This window comes from Phyllostomus hastatus, unplaced genomic scaffold, assembly GCF_019186645.2.
Source record: "Phyllostomus hastatus isolate PE091 unplaced genomic scaffold, TTU_PhHast_1.1 phas_contig_209, whole genome shotgun sequence".
Classification (NCBI taxonomy): Eukaryota; Metazoa; Chordata; class Mammalia; order Chiroptera; family Phyllostomidae; genus Phyllostomus; species Phyllostomus hastatus.
In genome coordinates, this window is record NW_025333735.1 from 10,448,582 (window position 1) to 10,469,073 (window position 20,492).

General features: G+C 38.8%; 1 protein-coding gene across 1 annotated transcript in view; it reads right to left on the minus strand.

Annotated features, from left to right (window-relative positions):
• Positions 1 to 20,019, minus strand: part of ST6GALNAC5 (ST6 N-acetylgalactosaminide alpha-2,6-sialyltransferase 5) — a 159,709-nt gene extending 139,690 nt beyond the window's left edge. The window contains exons 1-2 of the mRNA XM_045835611.1: positions 19,822 to 20,019; positions 18,782 to 19,030 (exon numbers count right to left, since the gene is read on the minus strand). Coding sequence (XP_045691567.1) covers positions 18,782 to 19,030; positions 19,822 to 19,836 — 264 coding nt within the window. The 5' untranslated portion in view covers positions 19,837 to 20,019. The remainder of the gene's footprint in view (positions 1 to 18,781; positions 19,031 to 19,821) is intronic.
• Between the last annotated feature and the right edge of the window lie 473 nt (positions 20,020 to 20,492).

The following is a 20,492-nucleotide window of genomic DNA, read 5'->3' on the forward strand; positions in this document are numbered from 1 at the left end:
AAAAAAAATGATGATAACCCATGTTGGCAAAGAGGGATAAATATCAACCCTCATGCATTACTGGTGAGACTATAAAATGGCAGAGCCTCTTTGAAAAATAATTTGGCAGTTCCTCAAAAGGTTAAACTCCAGATTACCATATGATCAATCAATTCTACTCCCAGGTATATACCCAGAAAAAATGAAAATGTGGTCCACATAAAAACTGGTACTCAAATGTTTATTATTCTTTATTTTTTAATAGCCAAAAGTGGGAAAAACCAAAATTTCAATGAATTGATGAATGGATAAATAAAATATGGCAATTTTCAAGGGAATATTAATTGACAATAAAAAGTTCTGATACATGAACAAAGTCTTAAAAATTATGTTAAGTGAAAGAAGCCTGTCAGAAAGGCTAAGTATTGAATGATTTCATTTATATAAAATGTACAGAAAAGGTAAGCCATAGAGACGGAAAGTATATTAGTGGTTTCCAGGGACTGAGAGGAAAAGAGAACAAGGAGAAATTGCTATGAACATGGGGCTTCTTTTAGGAGTGATGAAAATATGGTGGGATGAGTGGAGAAGTGCAAAGGGGGAAAAGTGGGACAACTGTAATAGAAAAACAATAAAAATGATAAAAAAAGAAACTAAAATTAGATTGTGGTGATGATGGCACAACTCTGGAAAAAACAATGAATTACATACTTTAAAAGGTGAATGATATGTGAATAAAACTTATCAAAAATCTAATCTGATCAAAAACCTTCATTGAACATTTTCTTTATTGTCTGCTTTTTTCTAAATATATTAGGAGCTCCAAGGTAGAGTTCTTCTGCATTTTCCAATGCACCTCACTGAGAGTTCAGAAATACAAACTGCCACACAAAATTTTTTTTGACAGCTAAATAGAAAGCATCTAAACATATCAGGTGGGCAAATTAGAAAGTCCATCCACTAACTTATTCTTACTGAAAAAGTGATTTTCATGTGTATTCTAGCCACGCGAGATAAAAATTAACACAATAAGAAGAAAGTTGGGGTAAAAACAACCAGGAAGTTTTCTCTTATCTGATTTAAATCCAAAGTTAGTAATCCAATTTTGGATTACATTTTCTTCTGGGTTTTTTGTTTGGGGGTAAGGTTGCCCTTAAATTATCTTTCTTTCTCAGTTGTTCCACTTATGGTTTTCATTACATTCACAGAACCAGATCTTTTATTATTATTTTTAACTCTATGCTTTAGATGAAATCTCTTTCCATGTTTGATGATCATTTAAATAAATTACTGATATTATTCCATTCCAACACTTGCTATAACTGGGTATTTAAAAAATACGGCTGGGACACGGTGCTAAAAGAATTACTAAATGAAAATATTTTCTGCCTTCTGCAAGAGAAATCTGCGTAATGGAAAGTTTTATTGTAACAACTATACATCATGAATTATTATATATTTAAAACTAACTTTGAATGATGTGAGAATTGAGAAAAGGTTTGATATTACTTGTTGTCAACCTCTTTATATAATCTTCCACTTTCCCACTTTTTGGTTATGCTCAAATTCAGGCATATGGTGTGGTCTACCCTACGTAAAAATAAAGTACATAGATAAAAAAGATCATAAGAAATCATTTCAAAATTTTTACAATGTTAATGCTACCTCTAGTTTATAAAATTCTTGGAGATTTTTAATTTATTATTCTACTTGTACATTTCTAAAATAACCACAATAGCCATATATCAATTAAAAATAATATTTTAAAATTAGCCATTGATATAAGCACATCAAGTAAAATTTCTTTAAAAAGCTGGATAAAATGTTTTAAAATCTTTTTATTAAGTTAATTAACAACAAAGCAAGGAAAATACACAAAGGTTGAGAATAAAGCCACAGTACAAATCTAGCTGGTTGAGTAGACACTGTAGACAGCTGATGCTTTAAGGATAAGTGCTGATCCTTTGCCTAGAGCCTTGGTATTTAACAGCCACATGGAGAAGGCACAGTGTTAAGTTCAAGAAAGTGAGGGAAACCCCGAATGGCCAAAACCCTCAAGGAAAAGGTGAACTAGAAAAATAAAGTCCTTGTAGTACAAGGAAAGTATGAGAAAACTCGTCTACTCTGCCCTTGGCTCTGGGTGAAGGGAGTAAAAAATTTCTTCCTTGAGAATTCATAAAAATCATGTAATTTGTGGTTTACATCCACATTATTGGAATGTGTGCAGAAGGTGAGGCTTATTTTAGAGTGGTAGTTCTTGGCAGAAACAAGTGCAAGCTTACTTTGGAGGCATGCATTTTCAACAGAGGTCACTAAAGATTTCTGATGACATACATCAGATGAACAGAATCATGATAAACCTACACACCCATGTAAACATAAATACTACATGTAAATAAATAAGCTTCCTTGAATAAAATAATAACAAAAGCCAAAAATATTTAGGTTTCCAATGATTTAATGTACTGGAATTATCAGATACAAAAATAAAATGTAGTCATATGTAAGGAAGGAGACACTATTTAAAAAGATCAGAGCAAGTTGGGGAAAAATCTAGAAATGACTTGGGGAAAAAATAATTGGTGGAAGAGTTAAATAGCAGATTTGACACAGTGTAATAAAGAATTAGCCAACTGAACAATCAGAAGAAAATACTCAGAATTCAACATAGTTAGACAAATAAATAAAACATGGTGAAGAGATAAAGGAGAGACAATATATTTGAAGAGACAATGGCTTAGACTACCTAAAGTGTAATGACAATTCACCTGATGCCAAACAGCTCATTATCAACAATGACGTGGAGAAAACACAGAAATTAGGTCTTCAAAATATTATGAGAGAAAATTATTGGTGACCTTGAGTGGTATTCTCTTTCAAAAATGTAGACAAAATAAAGATATTTTTAGGTAAACCGAAATTGTTTTTACCATCAACAAAACTTCATCTGCAAACTTCTAAAAAATTTACTTCAGGAAGGATGATGATAAAAATCTAAGTTGTAAGAAGGAATGATGAGCAAAACAACTGAAGAACTTCTTAATATATATGTAAACCTATGTAAACATGATCTAAAAGAACAATAATGCTAATATCTAATTTGTTGGTCTTTAAGAAAAAACACCTGAAATGGAAGAGCATGTAAGATTAGCATGTGGGTTGACCAGCCTTAAAGTGTTCTATGGTCCCTGAATTACCTGGAAAGAGGATAAAGATATTAATTAACTTAGGACTTTAGTAAGTATGCATGTTAAAAATAAGAATGCTATGAAAAGAACAGAAACCAAGAATACAATTTCCAAGCCAATATAGTTTAAAAATGGAATAAGATGATGAAACAAAACAAAACAGGAACAAAATATAACAAAAACAAAACCCCATGAAACTCCACCAATCCAGAAGAAGGGGTGAAAGAAAAAAGATGAAGAAAAAGGTATAGAATAAGAGACAAGTACAAAAGCAATGTTTAGAAAAAAGACAACCCTCCAATATTTTAGTACTATATAGGAAAAAAACACAATAAATGTAAATGAACTAAACCCTTAAAAGGCAATGATTGCTAGTTAAGATGAAAAATTCCAGCTGTATGCTATTCACATAGGACATACACAGTATTACTCACACACAGCATCAGATGAGAGGGCCCATGACCAGGGCCTTATGTTATGGAAGTCCTGCCACTCAAAATGTGGTTCCAGGACCAATAGCGGCAACATCACAAGGTGTCTGTTACAAATGCAGATTCTCAGACCCCAACTCAGACCTGAAGATTCTGGATCGCATTTTAATAAGACCCCTAGGTGATTCATACCCACACTGACACTTGATAAGTACCGCTTGCAGGACACAGCATAGCACCAGCAATGCACGAGTTACACTGAGGACCATTCGGGCGCCTCCATCTCTTTGTCCCAGCATCAGCCATTACTGTCGACATCCACCCATGTCTAACACCACTTGCCCCAGAGAAAGCACCTGCCCACATTTCTTGCCCTCTAGCCTCAAAACAACAGGCCACTGTGCTGAAATGCCATGAAGATTTGTGGGTTGCACTACCGCTAAGGTAGAGTGGGTCACTGCTTCAGAGTATGTATGGGGAGAAGGGAGTAGAATGAGAAGAATGTGAGATTCTGATAAGTTCAAACATTGGAAAAGGAACTTCAGGCAGGGGGAAAGCTGGAAAAAAAAAAAGAATAGAAAACCTTCAAAGAGGTAGAGTGCCTACATTTTGGAAAACTGGAGATAATTCAAGTAGGTAGACTTTTGTCAAGCATTACCCACATAAAATTCTCAAGCATGGTATTATCCATTCTTATTTAATAAAGATTTAACTACTGTTCAAACAGAATGAACAAGGAAATTATTCTGATCAAATCCATAATTCCAATGGCTCAGACAAAACTTTTGAAACTTAAAAATCTTTCCTAAATGAAGACATAATTACTGATAAAGATGAAACCTTTGAAACTTGAAAATTTTTCTTAAATGAAGACATAATCTTTGATAACCCATTAGGATGTATGAGAGCCTTCATTTGTACTCATGCATCAGGCCAAGCAAATATTTGGGTTAGGTCTGGACAGCATAAAATGTAAGTACACAAGATGACTGAGAATTATAGGGTACAAATGGATATAAAAAAGTACACAAGAACCAAAGGAAATTTTAATGGCTATTTAAAGTCAGCAAAAGGGAAACAAAAGATTTAAAATCATATAACTTTTAAAAAATACATAATATTCTCACATTTAGGTTTTAAAAAATAAAGAATGCAATGCAAAATATTGACAGAAATAAATCAAAACTGTATCATTAGTTACATCAAAGTGGTAGGATTATGAGAACAGTTCCTCTCTCCTATTTTTCAAAATGTTTACATTATTTTTGAGATAAAGAAATTAATTAGTACAACTGATGGCTTCTCCCTTTCATTTTTTTAACTTTTATTTTTACATGTTTTCATGGAGATGGGAACAGCTAAGGGGTAGGGTGGCATGCACAGGTGTGAGGTAAGGGAGCTAAAGACTCAGGTGTTGCCCTGAGGATGGGAAAGGAGGGAAAGGTGAAGGAGGAACTTGCAAAAATGAATAACAATGCCAATGTGCATCGCAGCATTACTTCCAATGGCCAAAAGGTGGAAACAACGCAAGTCCCCTTCAAAAGATAAATGGACAAATAAAATCCATACAGTGGTTTATCCATACAATGGAATATTATTCAGCCATAAAAGGAGCCAACTTCTGATACATGCTACAACACGGATAAATCTTGAAAACATTATAAAATAAGCCAGACATAAAATAATAAGTATTGAGTGACTCCACTTCTATGAAATATCAAGAATAAGTACATTCATAGAGTAGAATAAAGATTACCAGGGCTATAGTGAGGGGTAGGGGTGGGAGTTATTACTTAGGTTATTGAGACTCTGGGGTGATAAAAAGTTTGAATACAGATAATGGTGATGGTTGACAAAACTATGAATATTAAGGCACTAAACCATACACTTAAAATGGGTAAAATGTCAGATTTCATGTTATGTATGTGTTACCACAATAAAAACATTTAAACAATAGACGGGATAGATTGAGTGATGCTTTAACCTGGAGGATAAAGGAGAGAGCTCAGGTAGCAACAGGAAGGGCTGATTAGATAAGGAGCTTTTTGGCAAAGATTGCGTGTTTTCAGACATATTCCTTTACTTGAAAGCCACCAACCAAAATGTATAAAATATATCCCCTGCCAGTTGGCTGTCATGAGAGAGGCAGGCCCTGATGTCTCTAATGACAGAATTATTCTACCCGTGGAGTGGAAGAGTAATGCGAGTTCTGAGGTTATGCCAAAATCAAGAAATAACAGCTAGTACATATTTGAAAAATGCAAGAAATAGAGTTGCTCAGAGAAATTATCGAGCACCAAAAGAAAAAAAAAGGAATAGAGAAGAACAGTCATAGAATTTAATAAGTGGTAGGTTAAAATAAGATAAAAGAATTAAAAAGTGTTTTATAAAACTAGAAAATGAACAAGAAATGCATAAAAATTTACTAATTAAAGAGGCGATAATTATTTGTGCTGTAAAATTTCTTTTTAGGAAAGATGGTTATGTCAAAGTAAAGTTGTACAGTATATAAACAAGGAGGGAGATCTGTACTCTATAAGGATAGGGGACTGATTGAATCCCAGGGAGGAACCCTAGAAAATAAAGGCCAACATGAGGCACAGCTCTGGAAAGGGCGCACGCAGAGGGACTGTGAAGATGGAGCTCATGATCCTTAGCTGTACCCTTGAAGCCACGGGCCAAGCTGCCAAAATAGCTACTGATGGGTTGGAGGAAATTTAGAGAAAAGTGACAAGAAGGATTAAGGGACTATAAGGAATGATTTTTAAAACATAAATTCTGGAACACGTTCTGTAGCTGAGCAAACATGCAGAGAATGAATGGTAGGGACAGAAGCATCACAATTGAAAAGTACTGGAGGACGGTAAACACCAGGGAAAGAAAGGTGTTTTCTAAGTTATTGGAAAGATGTCTATAGCTTAATAAGTGGAGAATTCACCACAATGATCAACACACATTTCCTAATTATTCTAACTCTAATTGGAAAATATTTTGATTTTAAGCCATTAAATAAGACAGGTCTTTCACTAAGATCTAACAGTGTTGCTCATGCCCTTCTGTATTCCACAGATCATATCTTGTTGGTAATACTGTATACACATGGGCCCCACAGACCCAACACATGTGAATAAAAAATAGAAAGGGAGGATATTAAAATTTCACATATACACATTCGATATGTATGAAAAATCTGTAAGGGAATACATTAAATTATCAGCAGTAATTATATCTTGGTAGTAGGTTTATGAATAATTATTTTTTTCTACCTTTTGCCATTTTTGAGATCAGTATTATGCATTTACAACCGAGTGGGGGTTAAGTTGGTTTTCAGAACCAGCACTCTGCCTCTGCTCCCTTCTTTATTTTTTTTTAACGTGGTTGAGTGCAAATAATGCAGAGGAAGGACAAAGGCATTCAATAATCTCCAATACAGTCTGTGGGAAGTTTGCGTGAAATACTAACTACTATGTTTTGGTGTTTGCTGGTTGTCAGAATACCCTGGAAGACACATAAAGTGAAATTTGACTCTTTTCCATAATTCAGACTTCTAAAGAGTGAGACACCATCAGAATGTTCATTGGGCCTACTAAGAATAGTCTTTACTCAGCAGACCAATTGATATTGCTATTCATAACTCCCTGGATGACCTGAGACTTTTCATCATAGGCACTATGGGGCTCATTCCAGAAAAACAAAAACAAAAAAACAACTGCTGTGAGTCCTAGTCGGATGGACTTATTTTTAAGGAGGTGATGCTGGTTCTGTTCTGTTATCAAACAACACCTCAGGTCCCATTCAAATGTAATAATGTCAATAACTGTGACCCGTCTGTAGACACTGCACAGCCCACAATAAGCCACTCCTACTTGCCTTCCTAAGACTCGGGAGCAACTGATGTTAACATCTCACTCTGGTCCTTAGTCTTGGTCCTGGGTCCAATTATTTCATCTTAACACCTCACTATTACAGGGTCATTCCATTGGGAAAGCCTGTTCTCTATGACAGCTCTCTCTGACTTTTATTTCTGAACTTTTGGGGCCCATTAAGAACCCATCACATTTCAAACAGAACCAAAAACTACACACAGTTGTTAATAAGAGTAAGGCAAGGAACATACAAGTTCCTACAATCCTTTTTCCCTTCTCCAGGATCTGGGATACAGAAGAATGTTATCATATCCTGCACTTGGTTCAAAACTTGAAACAAGCAGAGTAAAAATGAAATGAACCAGCTTTAGACTGCAGTACAGCGTGGAAGCAGATACCACGTCAGGTAATTCAAGACAACCTGGAAATCCCCGCCAGCAGCCTGGCAGGTGTGACACTGCCAAGTAACCATAAAACCAGAGTTCATTCAGGTATACATAATTTTGCTCCCAACCAAATGAATGAATTAGGAATCAGACTCCCTCTTGGCAAATTTTACATTACTTTATGGCCAATTTCCTTCTGATGCAAGGGAAATAGAAACTTTACTTTTCTTAGAAGTTGTTAACAAACTTAGGTGATTGAAAAGAATGATAATTGCTCTGTCTGTAACTATGTGGGAAATCAAAGGAACGGAAACTGCTCTCCACCTCGTACTTCCAACAGATCTATGCTGGGTAAGATTTATTATGCAACCAAGTCTCCCTTGACAAGATTATTCTAGAATAAAGCTTTCTCCAGTAGAACTATTACATAATAAAGTTTCTTCCAGCACATTCATTCCACACCCTACTGCTCTGCTGCAGGTGGTGGGTTTAATTCCTGTCATAGCTAGCATACATTGTGGAGTCTCCACCAACAGCTTGCTTCAGCCTTAACCATAACACCATCGTTTTTGCTCAAGTCAGTATGTGGTGTTAAGATGCACAGTGAGGTTCAAAATTAGACAAAGGTGGAATGCCATCTGGTGTCATCCTCAAACTCTCTTCACTAACTACTGAGAGGCAGTCTCGAACCACTAACCTTCTGCTGTTTGAAAGCTGCATTCAGACTGTCTGTGCCCACACATTGGGATGGGCAATCACAGAAAATTGTGTTTGGCAGAAACTTTAGGTCCATTTATTTATTTATTTATTTAAATTTTTAAAAAATTTTATTTATTTATTTTTAGAGAGGGAAGGGAAGGAGAAAGAGAGAGAGAGAAACATCAATGTGAGGTTGCTGGGGGTCATGGCCTGCAACCCAGGCATGTACCCTGACTGGGAATCGAACCTGCAACACTGGTTCACAGCCCGCACATTTATTTATTTTTATTTTTATTTTTTTATCCTTACCTGAGGATGTGCTTATTGCTGTTAGAGAGAGAAGAAGGGAGGGAGGGGGGAGAGAGAAAGAAAGAGAGAGAGAAACATTGATTGATTGCTTCTTGTATGTGCCACGAACCAGAGATTGAATCCACAATGTAGGTATGTGTCCTGACTGAGAACCAAACCCATAGGCCATACCAACCAATCTTAGGTCCCTTTATCCTCTGGCCACCAACATCACTTAATGCAGGTCATAGCAACAGTCTGCTAACTGGTCCCTCTTCCCATAACCTAAGACCTTTCTGACCTGTGCCACACCAAAGCAATGCTGATACACTGAGATACACATATGAGGGAGTGTCTTCTTTAATTTACCTTTTAAAGACTTCCCCAAAGCTTTCAGGATAAAATCTGATCTCCATAGCCTGTAAATAGACAAATGTGCACTGTACTTTTTGGTATTTACCTGTCTTTCTGAGAGCTGTAAGTTTTGTGGAGTCAAACATTACATCTTATTCATTATTGCCACTTGGGTTCTGAATACAATGGGAGAAATATGGTAGATATACAATATTATTTGGCAAATGAGGGAATGAGTGAATCTATTGGGTTGGCCAAAAAGTCCATTATGTCTTTTTCCATAAGACAGCTCTAGTAGTACTTAGTTGTCTTTAACTTCATTTGAAGCAATTTTGTTAGATTGTATTGTGACAGTTGCCACATCAGTGTGCATTTTAAAAAAACTTATCAAAATTGGTGAATTTCTGGGCAGCCATTTTAATATTGATGATGAAAAAAATACACAACATTTTTGGTATGTTATGCTTTATTATTTCAAGAAAGGTAAAAACACAACTGAAACACACAAAAAAGATTTGTGCAGGGTATGGGGAAGGTGCTGTGACTGATCAAACATGTCAAAAATGATTTGAAAAGTTTCTTGGTACTATTGACATTTTGGCCAAATAATTCTTTTCTGTGGGGCTGTCTTATGTACTGGAAGATGTTTAGCAGCACCCCTGGCCTCCACCCTCTAGAAGCCAATAGCGGGAGATAGCTGACATACCCAAAATAACCAAATCAATAAAGTTATTGGTGAAAATGAAAAGTGTGTCCTTTACTCCATGGGAAAAAAAACATGACGGTCTTTTTAGCCTACCCAATAGTTTAAGCTCCTTTTCTACAGACAAGCTCAGGCCAAGAAGTTTCCCATCATGCCAAAAGCTCACAAGTAAAAAGCCTCAGCATGTCCCATGCCTCCTACAACACCATACTTTCCTCACACACGGACATCCCTGGATGTCACACCTGGTCAACTGCTCTGGAAAGGTCAGCAAATGCTCTTCTGTACTTAAAGGGAAACCACAAATTAATCGTATGCCACATATGTGAAATCCTTCTGCCCCTACTTATCATTTCTGTCATTTCAATGATTAGTAAGTCTATTAGCTGGACTTGTTCAAATCTCTTTCTATTACATATAATTACAGCAGGACTCTGTTCACCAAACATTCAACAAAGATTTATTGAGTTTGACACAGTTTTAGATTCTGGAAATACCAGGATGTGTAAGTTATGTTCCTGGCCTCAAGAAAGTAGAGCTAGTCAGTGAGACAAGCATGCAAAGAAATAATCACAATATGGTGTCATTATAGGCATGTATAGGATACAGAGAATACTTCAGCACTTACAAAGGTACAGTAATTGTAATATGTATTTCCTCCACACTGATTTTCCTGCAGGTAGGGACTGAATGCTTCCTCTCTTTTTCTCCCTTGTGTCTAACACATGGTAGGCACCCAGTCAATATGTGACTGACTAATGCATGGCAAGCGTAAGAGAATGTGGGATCAACCCTGCACAGGGATTGTATCCAGAAAAACTTTAGAAAGGAGATGCTTGCACTAGATCTTAATGAATGATCAGTTCTTCACCAGTGGATACAGTGAGAAAGGGCATTCCTCAATGAAGGAAAAGCAGGGAAGTGTGAAACAGCAAGCTGTGCTCCCAGGGTGTGTGGAGCCTGGGCTGAGGGGAGCTGTGGGAGGTGAGGTTCGAGAAGTAGGCCTGGTAGACCCTGTCCGGGCTTTGGGAGCCTTCCTGTGGAGTCTGAACTTGATGCTTTAGGCAATGGGAAGCCATTAGAAGCACGCAAAGAACATGAACAGATCTGTAAATTAGAAACGCAAGATTGCAGCTCAGTCAGTAGAGAAGTCCCATATGTGCAATTAATTTCCAGAATATGCTTTCTCATAAAAAACATTTTAACTCTGCATTTCAGTGTGCCAGAGTATCCTCAGAATCTATGAGCTTCCCAGAATGCTATGGGATACCTTCTTAGCTATTTAAAGAGAATAAAATAAAAAAGTTTCCTTTTCATGCTGAGCTACAACTTACCGAGGTTACTTTCCTCTACCATAGATAAAATGATTTCTTAGTTGCCCAAAGGGATTTTATCTCACAGTACATATTACATCTTAGAACCCAGGAGGAGTGGATGATCACTTGTAGAATGGCAGTTCTTCACACCCTCATTTAACTGAGTCTTTTTATGATGTTTTCTTCCCCACAGTGGAGAAGGTAATTCAGCTAAATGAGTGGTCTGGTCAGGACAGTTTCTGCAAAAATTAAACACAAGACTTCTTTTGGCTTACTCTTTAAAGGCACTCCGATTTGTAAATTGTTCCATTTTTATGGCCACCATACATTTTACGCAGGTGTTAGAGAGTACCTATCACTAAGTCAGTGGTTGGTGGAAGAAGCTCTTAACTATCCAGAGGCATATTCTAGTATTAATTTCAGAATAAGGTGTTGAAATATTCATTTCTTTCCAATAATTGGGTAGGTCCAGGCTCTCTGTTTCAATAAATTATGTTCAAATAATGTTGAGTCACTGCTTAGAATATATTGACTCTGAATTTCTCTTATGGTATAATGATTTTCACAGCAGAGACCCACGTTTTAGCATCAGCTCTGCCACTAACCCAAAACTTTGGGCAAACCACATGACCGCTCATGAATTCCTATTGATAATTTTTAAGTTTTTCTTTTAGTCCTAAAATTCTGAGTGTGCTTTTAGAGATCTGATAAGTACTTGAATGAAGAAATGAAATAGTTACAAAGCTACACATTACAGTAGCTTTGTAACTGTTTCTGAGAAATAGTTACTTATGATGTGTAGCTATTCATTTTCAGGAACTCCAAATGGTCAGACACTCTTAATGCAGGCTTATTTTGCAAAAAATTTAAAATCTTTATATAGATATACTCATTTACTCAACAAATATTTGTTCAAGAACCATTTTATTAAAGATTGAGAATACGATGACAAACAAAGAGGGGGAAAAATCCCTAGACTCTAAGAGCTGATTGTCAAGTGGGGAAGGCAGACAATTTTGGACAAGAAATGACAATGAACCAGAATAAGTATTATCAAGGGATCCTGGCTATGAAGGCAAAACTTACAGCTCAGCTCTGACCTGGGCTATAAGTCAGAAAGGTTTCCCTGTGGACATGCTGTCTAACTGAGAATATACATGCCTGTGACTTTTATTTGGGAAACCACATTGAACAGAGCATGCAATAAAAATATTTATTTGTCCCAGGCCCAGACTAAGCACTTAACACTAAAAGAGCTTGTAAAGAAGAACCCGAGTACCTCTCGTAAAAGTCCCCACACCCAAGTTTTTATCAGTCATTTCATCATAAATTTACTGACTCCCAAGATAATTCTTCTCTTGAATCACGTTCACAAGGTATGGGTAATATTATTATTATTTAAGATATAATCATTCCTTGTCTTCTTGTCTTTAAGATCCTTCACAGCTGCAGTAGGAGTATATAATAGTTATATAGGAGGCTTTTGAAATGATTTGTTGATTAATGATGGGTTTTAATTTTTCAAAGTCTTTTAAAAAAATCTTTAATCTCCCTTTACCCCAGTATTTGCTGGACAGGAATTATGTTGTGCTGCCACTTGGCCCTGGGGTTATAAAGAGTCCTCTCTAAAGCAAATGCCAAAATTCCAGGACAGGTCTGACTGCAAATATTCTGTCTTGTAGCCAACACAATTACATTCAAATTCATCATGGCACAGGTCATGAGATTTGGTTTGGAAAACACGGTCACCATGTGTTACAAAGATAGTCAAACAAGGTAACTGGGTTAGCTCCCTTCAAGAGTTGGAAGACCCTATGCCATGCCTAAGAAAAACATAAAGAGGTTGTTTACTTTTAATAAAATCAACCCACTTTGAAGTTGCTTTGATATCTAAGTTATTAACTATTCATTGGATGTCATATACTAAATTATATACATACACATACACATATATACACACATATATAATTTATATATATAATACAAGCACATATGTATTAAAAAGAGCTAATGAGTAACAAAATTTTAGTTTGAACATCTTATAACTTCTAAGGTAATAATAATACTGAACTTCTTTTATAAAAGAGAAAGATCACAGAAATTGCCTCTTTTTTAGTGCCTTGATTTATTGTTTCCTGGTTTCATATTATTATTCAGAACTTGCTTTATTATTTAACCTTTCTTGCCTCTTTGTCTTTTCTTTCCAATGAGATCAAAGGTTCTTTGAGGGTAGGAATTGTGTTCTTTCTCTAGAATATCCAATTTTTCAACTATTAGGCCTTCAATGAATATTTACTAAGGGCAATGATTAATTAAAAAACCCAGAAACAAATTAGCTGTAGAACTACACCTTGTGATGATTAAAAATGTTTCAAACGATGATTTTCAAACTTTAATGTGCGTAAGAATTGTAAAGGAAGCCTGTTAAAGTATAGGTTCCTAGACCTCACTCCCAAAGGTTCTTATGTTTTAAATAATTGCCTCTTTCCTTCCCATTATTATATTATTATTATACCAAATTTAAGAAGGATGAGGCATGCAGGGCCTTGGGACTACACTGATGTTTCTTGTAGAGAAAGGACTCGACACAGGGTGAGTTGGCTCTGTCCTTCTTGGCACACACCCCCTCCCCCCACACACCTACTTTTTTTTTTCCTTCAATAAATACTTATTGTGTGCCCACTAAGTACCTAACACTACTCTAGGGCCTAAAGTTAAACTGGCCAATAAGATGAACAAATACTTTGCTATCATAGTGCTTAGATTCTCTTGGGGGGAGGATAAACAGTAGACAACTAAACTTTACAGTGATTTCAGATAGTAAGAATTATAAGGAAAATAAAATAGGCTGATGTAACAGAGAATTACTATTAAGGAGGGGGCTGTTTAAAGACTGTTGAGGAGGGGGCCACAAGAAGATGACATCTGATCTGAGGGCTGAATGACCAGAAGAAATGAACCATGCAAAATCTTAATCAGGAGCTTTACAGAGAAAGGAAACAGCCAGTACAAAGGTCCTGAAGCAGAATGAGTGTTTCAGGATTTGCTAGGAGGCCAGAATGCCAGATACTTGAGAGGGAGCCAGGTCAGATTCATCCCCAAGGTGTGGTTTGGGCTTTGGCACGGAGGTATCTTGGGGTTCCTCCTGTGGGGAGCTGGATAAATACTCCCAGCTCTCATAAAATTAAGGAAGATTAAGTATTTTAATACATGTTATATAAACAATTCTTCCAAACCAATCACATTATTACAATGCCTCACCCATGCAAAAAAAATTGTCTATCACATGATTCCTTTGTGTTGATGCTTTGTGAAAAAAGGATTTCATTATCATTGGCTGATTATATTTTGTAATATGTGAGTATTTAAAGTGAGCTCGCTTTGAATTTATTTAAGGTCCAAATTATTTATAACTTATTGGATAACTCCAATACCATAAAATAAAGTTTAATAAATGATATAAACTTGTATTAGAGAATTTGTATGCTTTTCTAAAGGAAGAACACTTATATCATAATTTCAAAGTAATTTACATAGCATGTGGTTTTTTTTCCCTGGTTTTGAATTATTTTTCAATTCTGGTATTGATTTATCTTATTTCAAATACACATCTACCAATTAATAGTTATAGTACTATCACCTCTAACTAAGCAGTTTGTTTTGTTCAAATAACTAAGACTGATAGAAGGAAAGAAGCAAAGAAAGAAGCAAGAAGTATGCTACAGGTATGTATAAAATCCATTTCTGGGAGCTACTACTAAAGCAAGGAGATAGCAGCTCAGCTTCAGACCGCATTGATCATTGGCCTTTCCTAAGCCATCTCAGAAAAGGGCAATCCAGGTGACAAATGGGCCTTCTGTGATAAGGGCTCCTGTCCACTGGAAATGGTAATCAGCTCACAGTTTCATTTCACAAAGTCCACCAGATGGCAAATGACTTTATCTACCCAGACCAGATCCAGACTGGAAATAAAATGGTGCTCCATGCCCCTTCCACTCTGCTTGGGAGACTTGGGGCTTTCCTCAGAGGGTTGCTTGATTGAGTGTCCATGTGTGTTTCAGTTTGGTTATATATTATGCTGCAATTCTAAATGCAGAAGGTTCTCAAAGCCATGAAAATTGGCTTCTTTGCTTGTGTCTGGCCAGTAAGGTTAGAAGTCAATGGTTTTTAAAAATGGGAACCAGGAAAGTAGTGGCAAGACACAGATGCACTCACTGCAATGACAGACATGTAAAAAGGTGGAAATGAATTGGTGGAAACATGTGTGGGAAAAGGTCTGAGGGAAAGGGGTTGGAAATGGAAAGAAAGAATCTAACAGAAAATGAATGCCTTCATTATTGCAAGAAATCGCAAGTACTCTTCACTTGGTCTTGCTGTAATTACAATTTCAGCTCACATAGTCTGTAAAAAAGGAAGTCGGAAATATGACCATGAAAAGTGATATTTTAAGCTTCAACACATATTGCTCATCACTGACTTGACTTGCAGCATGTCTTTCAACAAAAGCACATAGTGATTTAATCTCAACAGTAATTTAGTCTGCAGCCATATGAGACAAGACTATCATTGCAGACAGGCTGTAATTTGTGAAATTCAGGTGCTTGGGATTAGGACCACCTGTTGAATTTAACCTTGGAGTTATAATGTTAATACTGTCATGCAACTGAACAGAAATACTACATATTTAGCAGTCTTTGGGACCTCTGGCCATGGAGATGTGAACATTTTCCTAAATAGTATCTGTAACTCTCTCCAGAATCTCTAAATCAATGGCAAATAAAAAGTCTGTTGGAATTCTGATTCAATATGCAGCAGCATATGGCTTGCTGGTCATTGCATTCAGCACATCCTGTAATTTTTCTAAGGCCTGATGTGAGAGTTAAAACAAAAAACAAAAAAAGCAATCACAGTATCATCTGGTAACGTAACAGGAACAGAAAAGCTTTCCTTTTTACCCTCCCCAGTGTTAACTGAAAAAAATTCTTAGTAATATTCTAACAAATCTCTGCCTAAGCAAGAGTATAGGAGGATTCTAAATAAACTTGATTGAACAGCACCTTTTGAAGAATACAAAAACATTTTACACATGCACATTCAGACAGCCATCAGAAATTGAACTCCGCCTAATTTCTAGCCAGCTAAATAGTAACAGTAAAAAGGGTTGAAGATTGCATTTTGGGCAGAAGTTTACATATAGCTCAGTGGGACAATTAGGGTGCAGCCTAGAAAGAGGGGCATAGATTTTAAGATTTGCATTTGTTCCCTTGCTTGGGGTGGGATAAAACTTATTGAACCCTTTGGGAATGGAATTTTGCGAGATGTTGGTTTTCTGTTATAGAATTTCATTACTATTTAATTATCTGCAGAGATATTCCTGGTCACATTTATAATTCTCTGTTAACAATTCCAAAGACATTCACACATATTTATCACACACATAATACTTCCAGGTTATAAAACTCTTTACTACAGATTATCTAACTTTTTCATATAGAATTTCAACATTCCTTCCAAAATAAGAGCTGCTCTTCATTGTAATGAAATAAGCCTCTGATACATTGAAAATGGAATCTAACATATTTGCTTGAAGAAGCAGCACTGTTTTGAAAACAAACATAAGGGCATCATATTTTGCATCGGATTATCAACATTCTTAGCTGGCCTGTCTGTACAGCAGAAGGGCACAGGCAAGAAAAGTATTACCAATATGTTCCCGAAGGCCAACCAAAGCTTTCAGCAAAAGTACCTTTTGACACCCCTATTCATCAAAACTCCACCCATGCTAATAGCCAATTCTACGAAACAATCACCATGAAGATCCACTAAGTTCCATATACTCATCATATACCAGTTACACACAATCACCACATCCATTTGCTGTCAGAGGCCACTGTCTGAACTTTCTTAGAACTTCAGCCCTTATCGGTTTCTCCCACATGCAGATACAAAGTGTGGAGTCAACCAAGAACTTAGAAAACTGAAGCTGTAATTGTAAAATTGATGGCCCTCTCGACTTTTGATTTCGAGCTTACCATCAACCCCCTCCCACAAATCACTTCCTAATGAAATCTCTTCCTCTTTTTGGCTTCTCTGAATTCTTCCCAGTGCAAGTTCCACATTTTTGAAGAAACTTTCCTTGATCCTTCTCATCTCTAGACCCAAGAGTACTAACAGTTTATGTCTTGCACTTCTTATACATCTATCTACCAGTCTGTCTATCTATCTATCTATCATCTATCTATCTATACTTCCTGGCATGTTCCCCACCCCAGGCAAAGATCCCGAAAGCCTGGATCCTGCCTTAGCTTCTTTTGTACCTTCCACAATCCTTAGCATTATTCATTGCACAAATGAATGGAAATATTTTAATTGTTGCTTTTTTTCTTTATTGTTATTCAAGTACAGTTGTCTCCATTTTCTCACCACCACTTTACCCTGCCCCACCCACCCCATCTCCCACTCTCAATCCTACCCCCTTTGGCTTTGTCCATGGGTCTTTTATACATGTTCCTCAATGACCCTTCCTCTTCTTGACTGTTACTTTCAAAAAGTTTGAAAAAAAAGTTTGACTTTTTCATGGAGAGTAAGAGCAATCTTTTCACACAAAAGGATCACCTGCTAAATATTACTTTGGTTCACAACCGTAAGGTCTAGTAATATAAAAAGCAGAATAGTTGGGTGGCTTCAAGAAATCCTCTAGCTTTATAGAGAAGATATAGAGTGGAATTTTGTTTTAATCAAAATATATTAGCAGATTCAAATAATAGAGAATACATTTAAACTGTATTAAATTGTCTTTTCAGAATCAGGAAACTTGATTAGGATTTTCCCAGAGGCTTCACACATTGAAACCAGAAATTCATTATTCCGGGGACAGGAGGCTCAATTTTCTTTTAAAAATTATCTTATTAATTATTAGCCACGCCATGTAGCGGCTTCCCGGCAGGCAGAGGAAAACAGGCCCTTACCGACAGTTTCAAGCCAATGGAGGCTGAGTTTGCGCCTCCAGCCTTCCGCGCCTGTTCGGGCACCGCTCCCCAGGGCTGTGGTACCTCTGCTCAGAGCAATCGGAAGCACAGGTCTGAGGGGAATCTTTGAGCCAGAGCAGGGGCGGTGGACTGGCTGCTGCTCACCCTCGGGTTAGCGGTCAGAGGGATGCTAGGACTGACACTCGCACCATCCCAGGTCTCCTCCTACAGGGGCGCGACTGGATTGCCAAACCCAAAGCTGCAGCAAACCTGCACGCCGCCCCCCACCCCCCGTCCCTCCGCCCCCAGCAGCTGAAATTCTGGGGATCAGAGGATTCTAGTTCCAGGGCCCATTCCTGTTAGGAAATTAGGCTTTGGGGCTCACTCATTCCATCCCTATTCCCTGAAAAACTTTGCACCCTTTTTCAAATAGGAATTCATGTCAAGTAAGAACTATCCCACCCCACCCCAGCGGGTCCACTGTGCCTTCCGGAGTCCGAAAGGCACCTACTCACGGCACCTCTCAGCCCGGGGAAAGAGGGCAGGTTCAGGTGTGTGGGATTCCCTGCTGAGTGGCGTGCCGGTTGGGGAGAAAGCTGTCACCTTGTGGTCCGCCACACCAAGGTATCCGTCCATCGGTCGCGGTCCCGCGGGGATTCCGGGGCGCGATGGGGGGCTGCTCTCCGCCGACGGCTGCGCGCTGCCTGTGGCCGCTGGTTGCTGCTGCTGCTGTTGCTGCTGCTGCTGCTGCTGCTGCGGGGGCCGGTCCTTCTGGCCGCCGAGGCTGCTGTACACGAGCAACAAGCTGGTGCACATAGTGGTAAGCGCTAAACACACTGCCAGACCATGGCGCTGCGGGAGGGCGGGAGAAAGCAGAGAGCGGCTCAGAGCCGACTGGGCAGGAGCGCGCCTGCTGGAAACACCCTCAAGATTGCCGGACTGGCCAGGGGGAGGTCCTGTAGCGGGAACTGGCCTGGGTCCTGGTCTCGGCAGCGCTCAGCCGGGGCAGAAGCGGCAGAGTCCCCGTGCGCGCGTACCGCAGGGGATGCTCCCGGTGTATAGCTGCTCTCAGCCGACGCCACCTCCCAGATCTCTCGGCAGAGGGCAGGTGGTGCGCGGAGCCTGGCTACTTACTGGTGGGAGAGCGCGCCGGCGGTGAGGACAGGGGTGGGCTCGCACTTTGGGAAGGGGGCCCTCTCGCCAACTCGCCTGCTGGAAATCTCTACACCCTTGCACCCTCTCCTTCCTGGACCCGTAGGTGATCCTTGCAAGTTTGAAATACAAGGAAACCAAGAAAGTCTGCAAAGGTCCCCCTTTCTTGTCCCTCTTAGTTTTTGCCAGGCGGTTGCATCTCCCATCCCCCGAGCATTGAGCCCACCACTCCAGCTCTCCGCTGGTCCCTCAGACTTCCTGCGGAGATCCAGGAGCGGAGACAACCCGAGTTCCAACCCGGCTCTGGGATTCCTACCCACGCAGAACCGAGAAATCGTGAGGGGACGCGGAGCAGGTGGAAAGTTATCCCTTTGTAACAGGCGACCTCGCAGCGCTGGATTAGGCGCCCCTGGAGCTCTCCCGTGCACCCCGAGGACGCAGTGCCCACGGGTCCGCGCCTTTGCCCAGAGGAGTTGCAACAAATGACTCACCATTAGGGTCTTCATTTTGGGCACCTCTTTTGTGCGGAATCCTCAGGCACATGCGTCCGGGGCTACTTTTTGTTGGAGGATTTCCATGATGGGTGATGGGGCGCAGGCGGCTCTGATTTTAGCCAGGCGGCCGCCTGCAGCTGAGTGGACACGCGAGCCTTGGGACCCAGGAAGCGCCGCCGTTGCAGAGATTAGAGACAGAATTAAAACTGAACCGGACCCTGGTAGTCTCTCAGTGATCTACACAACTGCCGCCTGCCGCCGCCTGCTGGGTCCTAAAGACCTCTTTATCCCCATTTCCCGCCCCCAAATATTCTTTCTAGCCTAGTGGAATTTCTGGGGCGAGAGAGTTAACCGTGCCAGTATACCCACCTCTTGGTCCGAGGGCTTATTTATCTTTTATGAAATCATCAAATTAAAAAAAAAAAAAGGGAAAACCGAACTGGATTCTGAGCGTGATTCCCATTTGAAAATTTGCAAAATAAATTTTCTCCCCTGTGATTTTGATAAAAACAAGTCAACTGCCCAAATGTCAGTTGCCCCATTTGTAGCTTTTGCATTTATGTTCATAGCATGGGGAAATCTATCACAAAATATTTTTTCAAAAATTATTTATTGTTTCCGTTTTCCAATAGTAAGCTTTCTCATATTCTCTTCTCCCTTAATTTTAC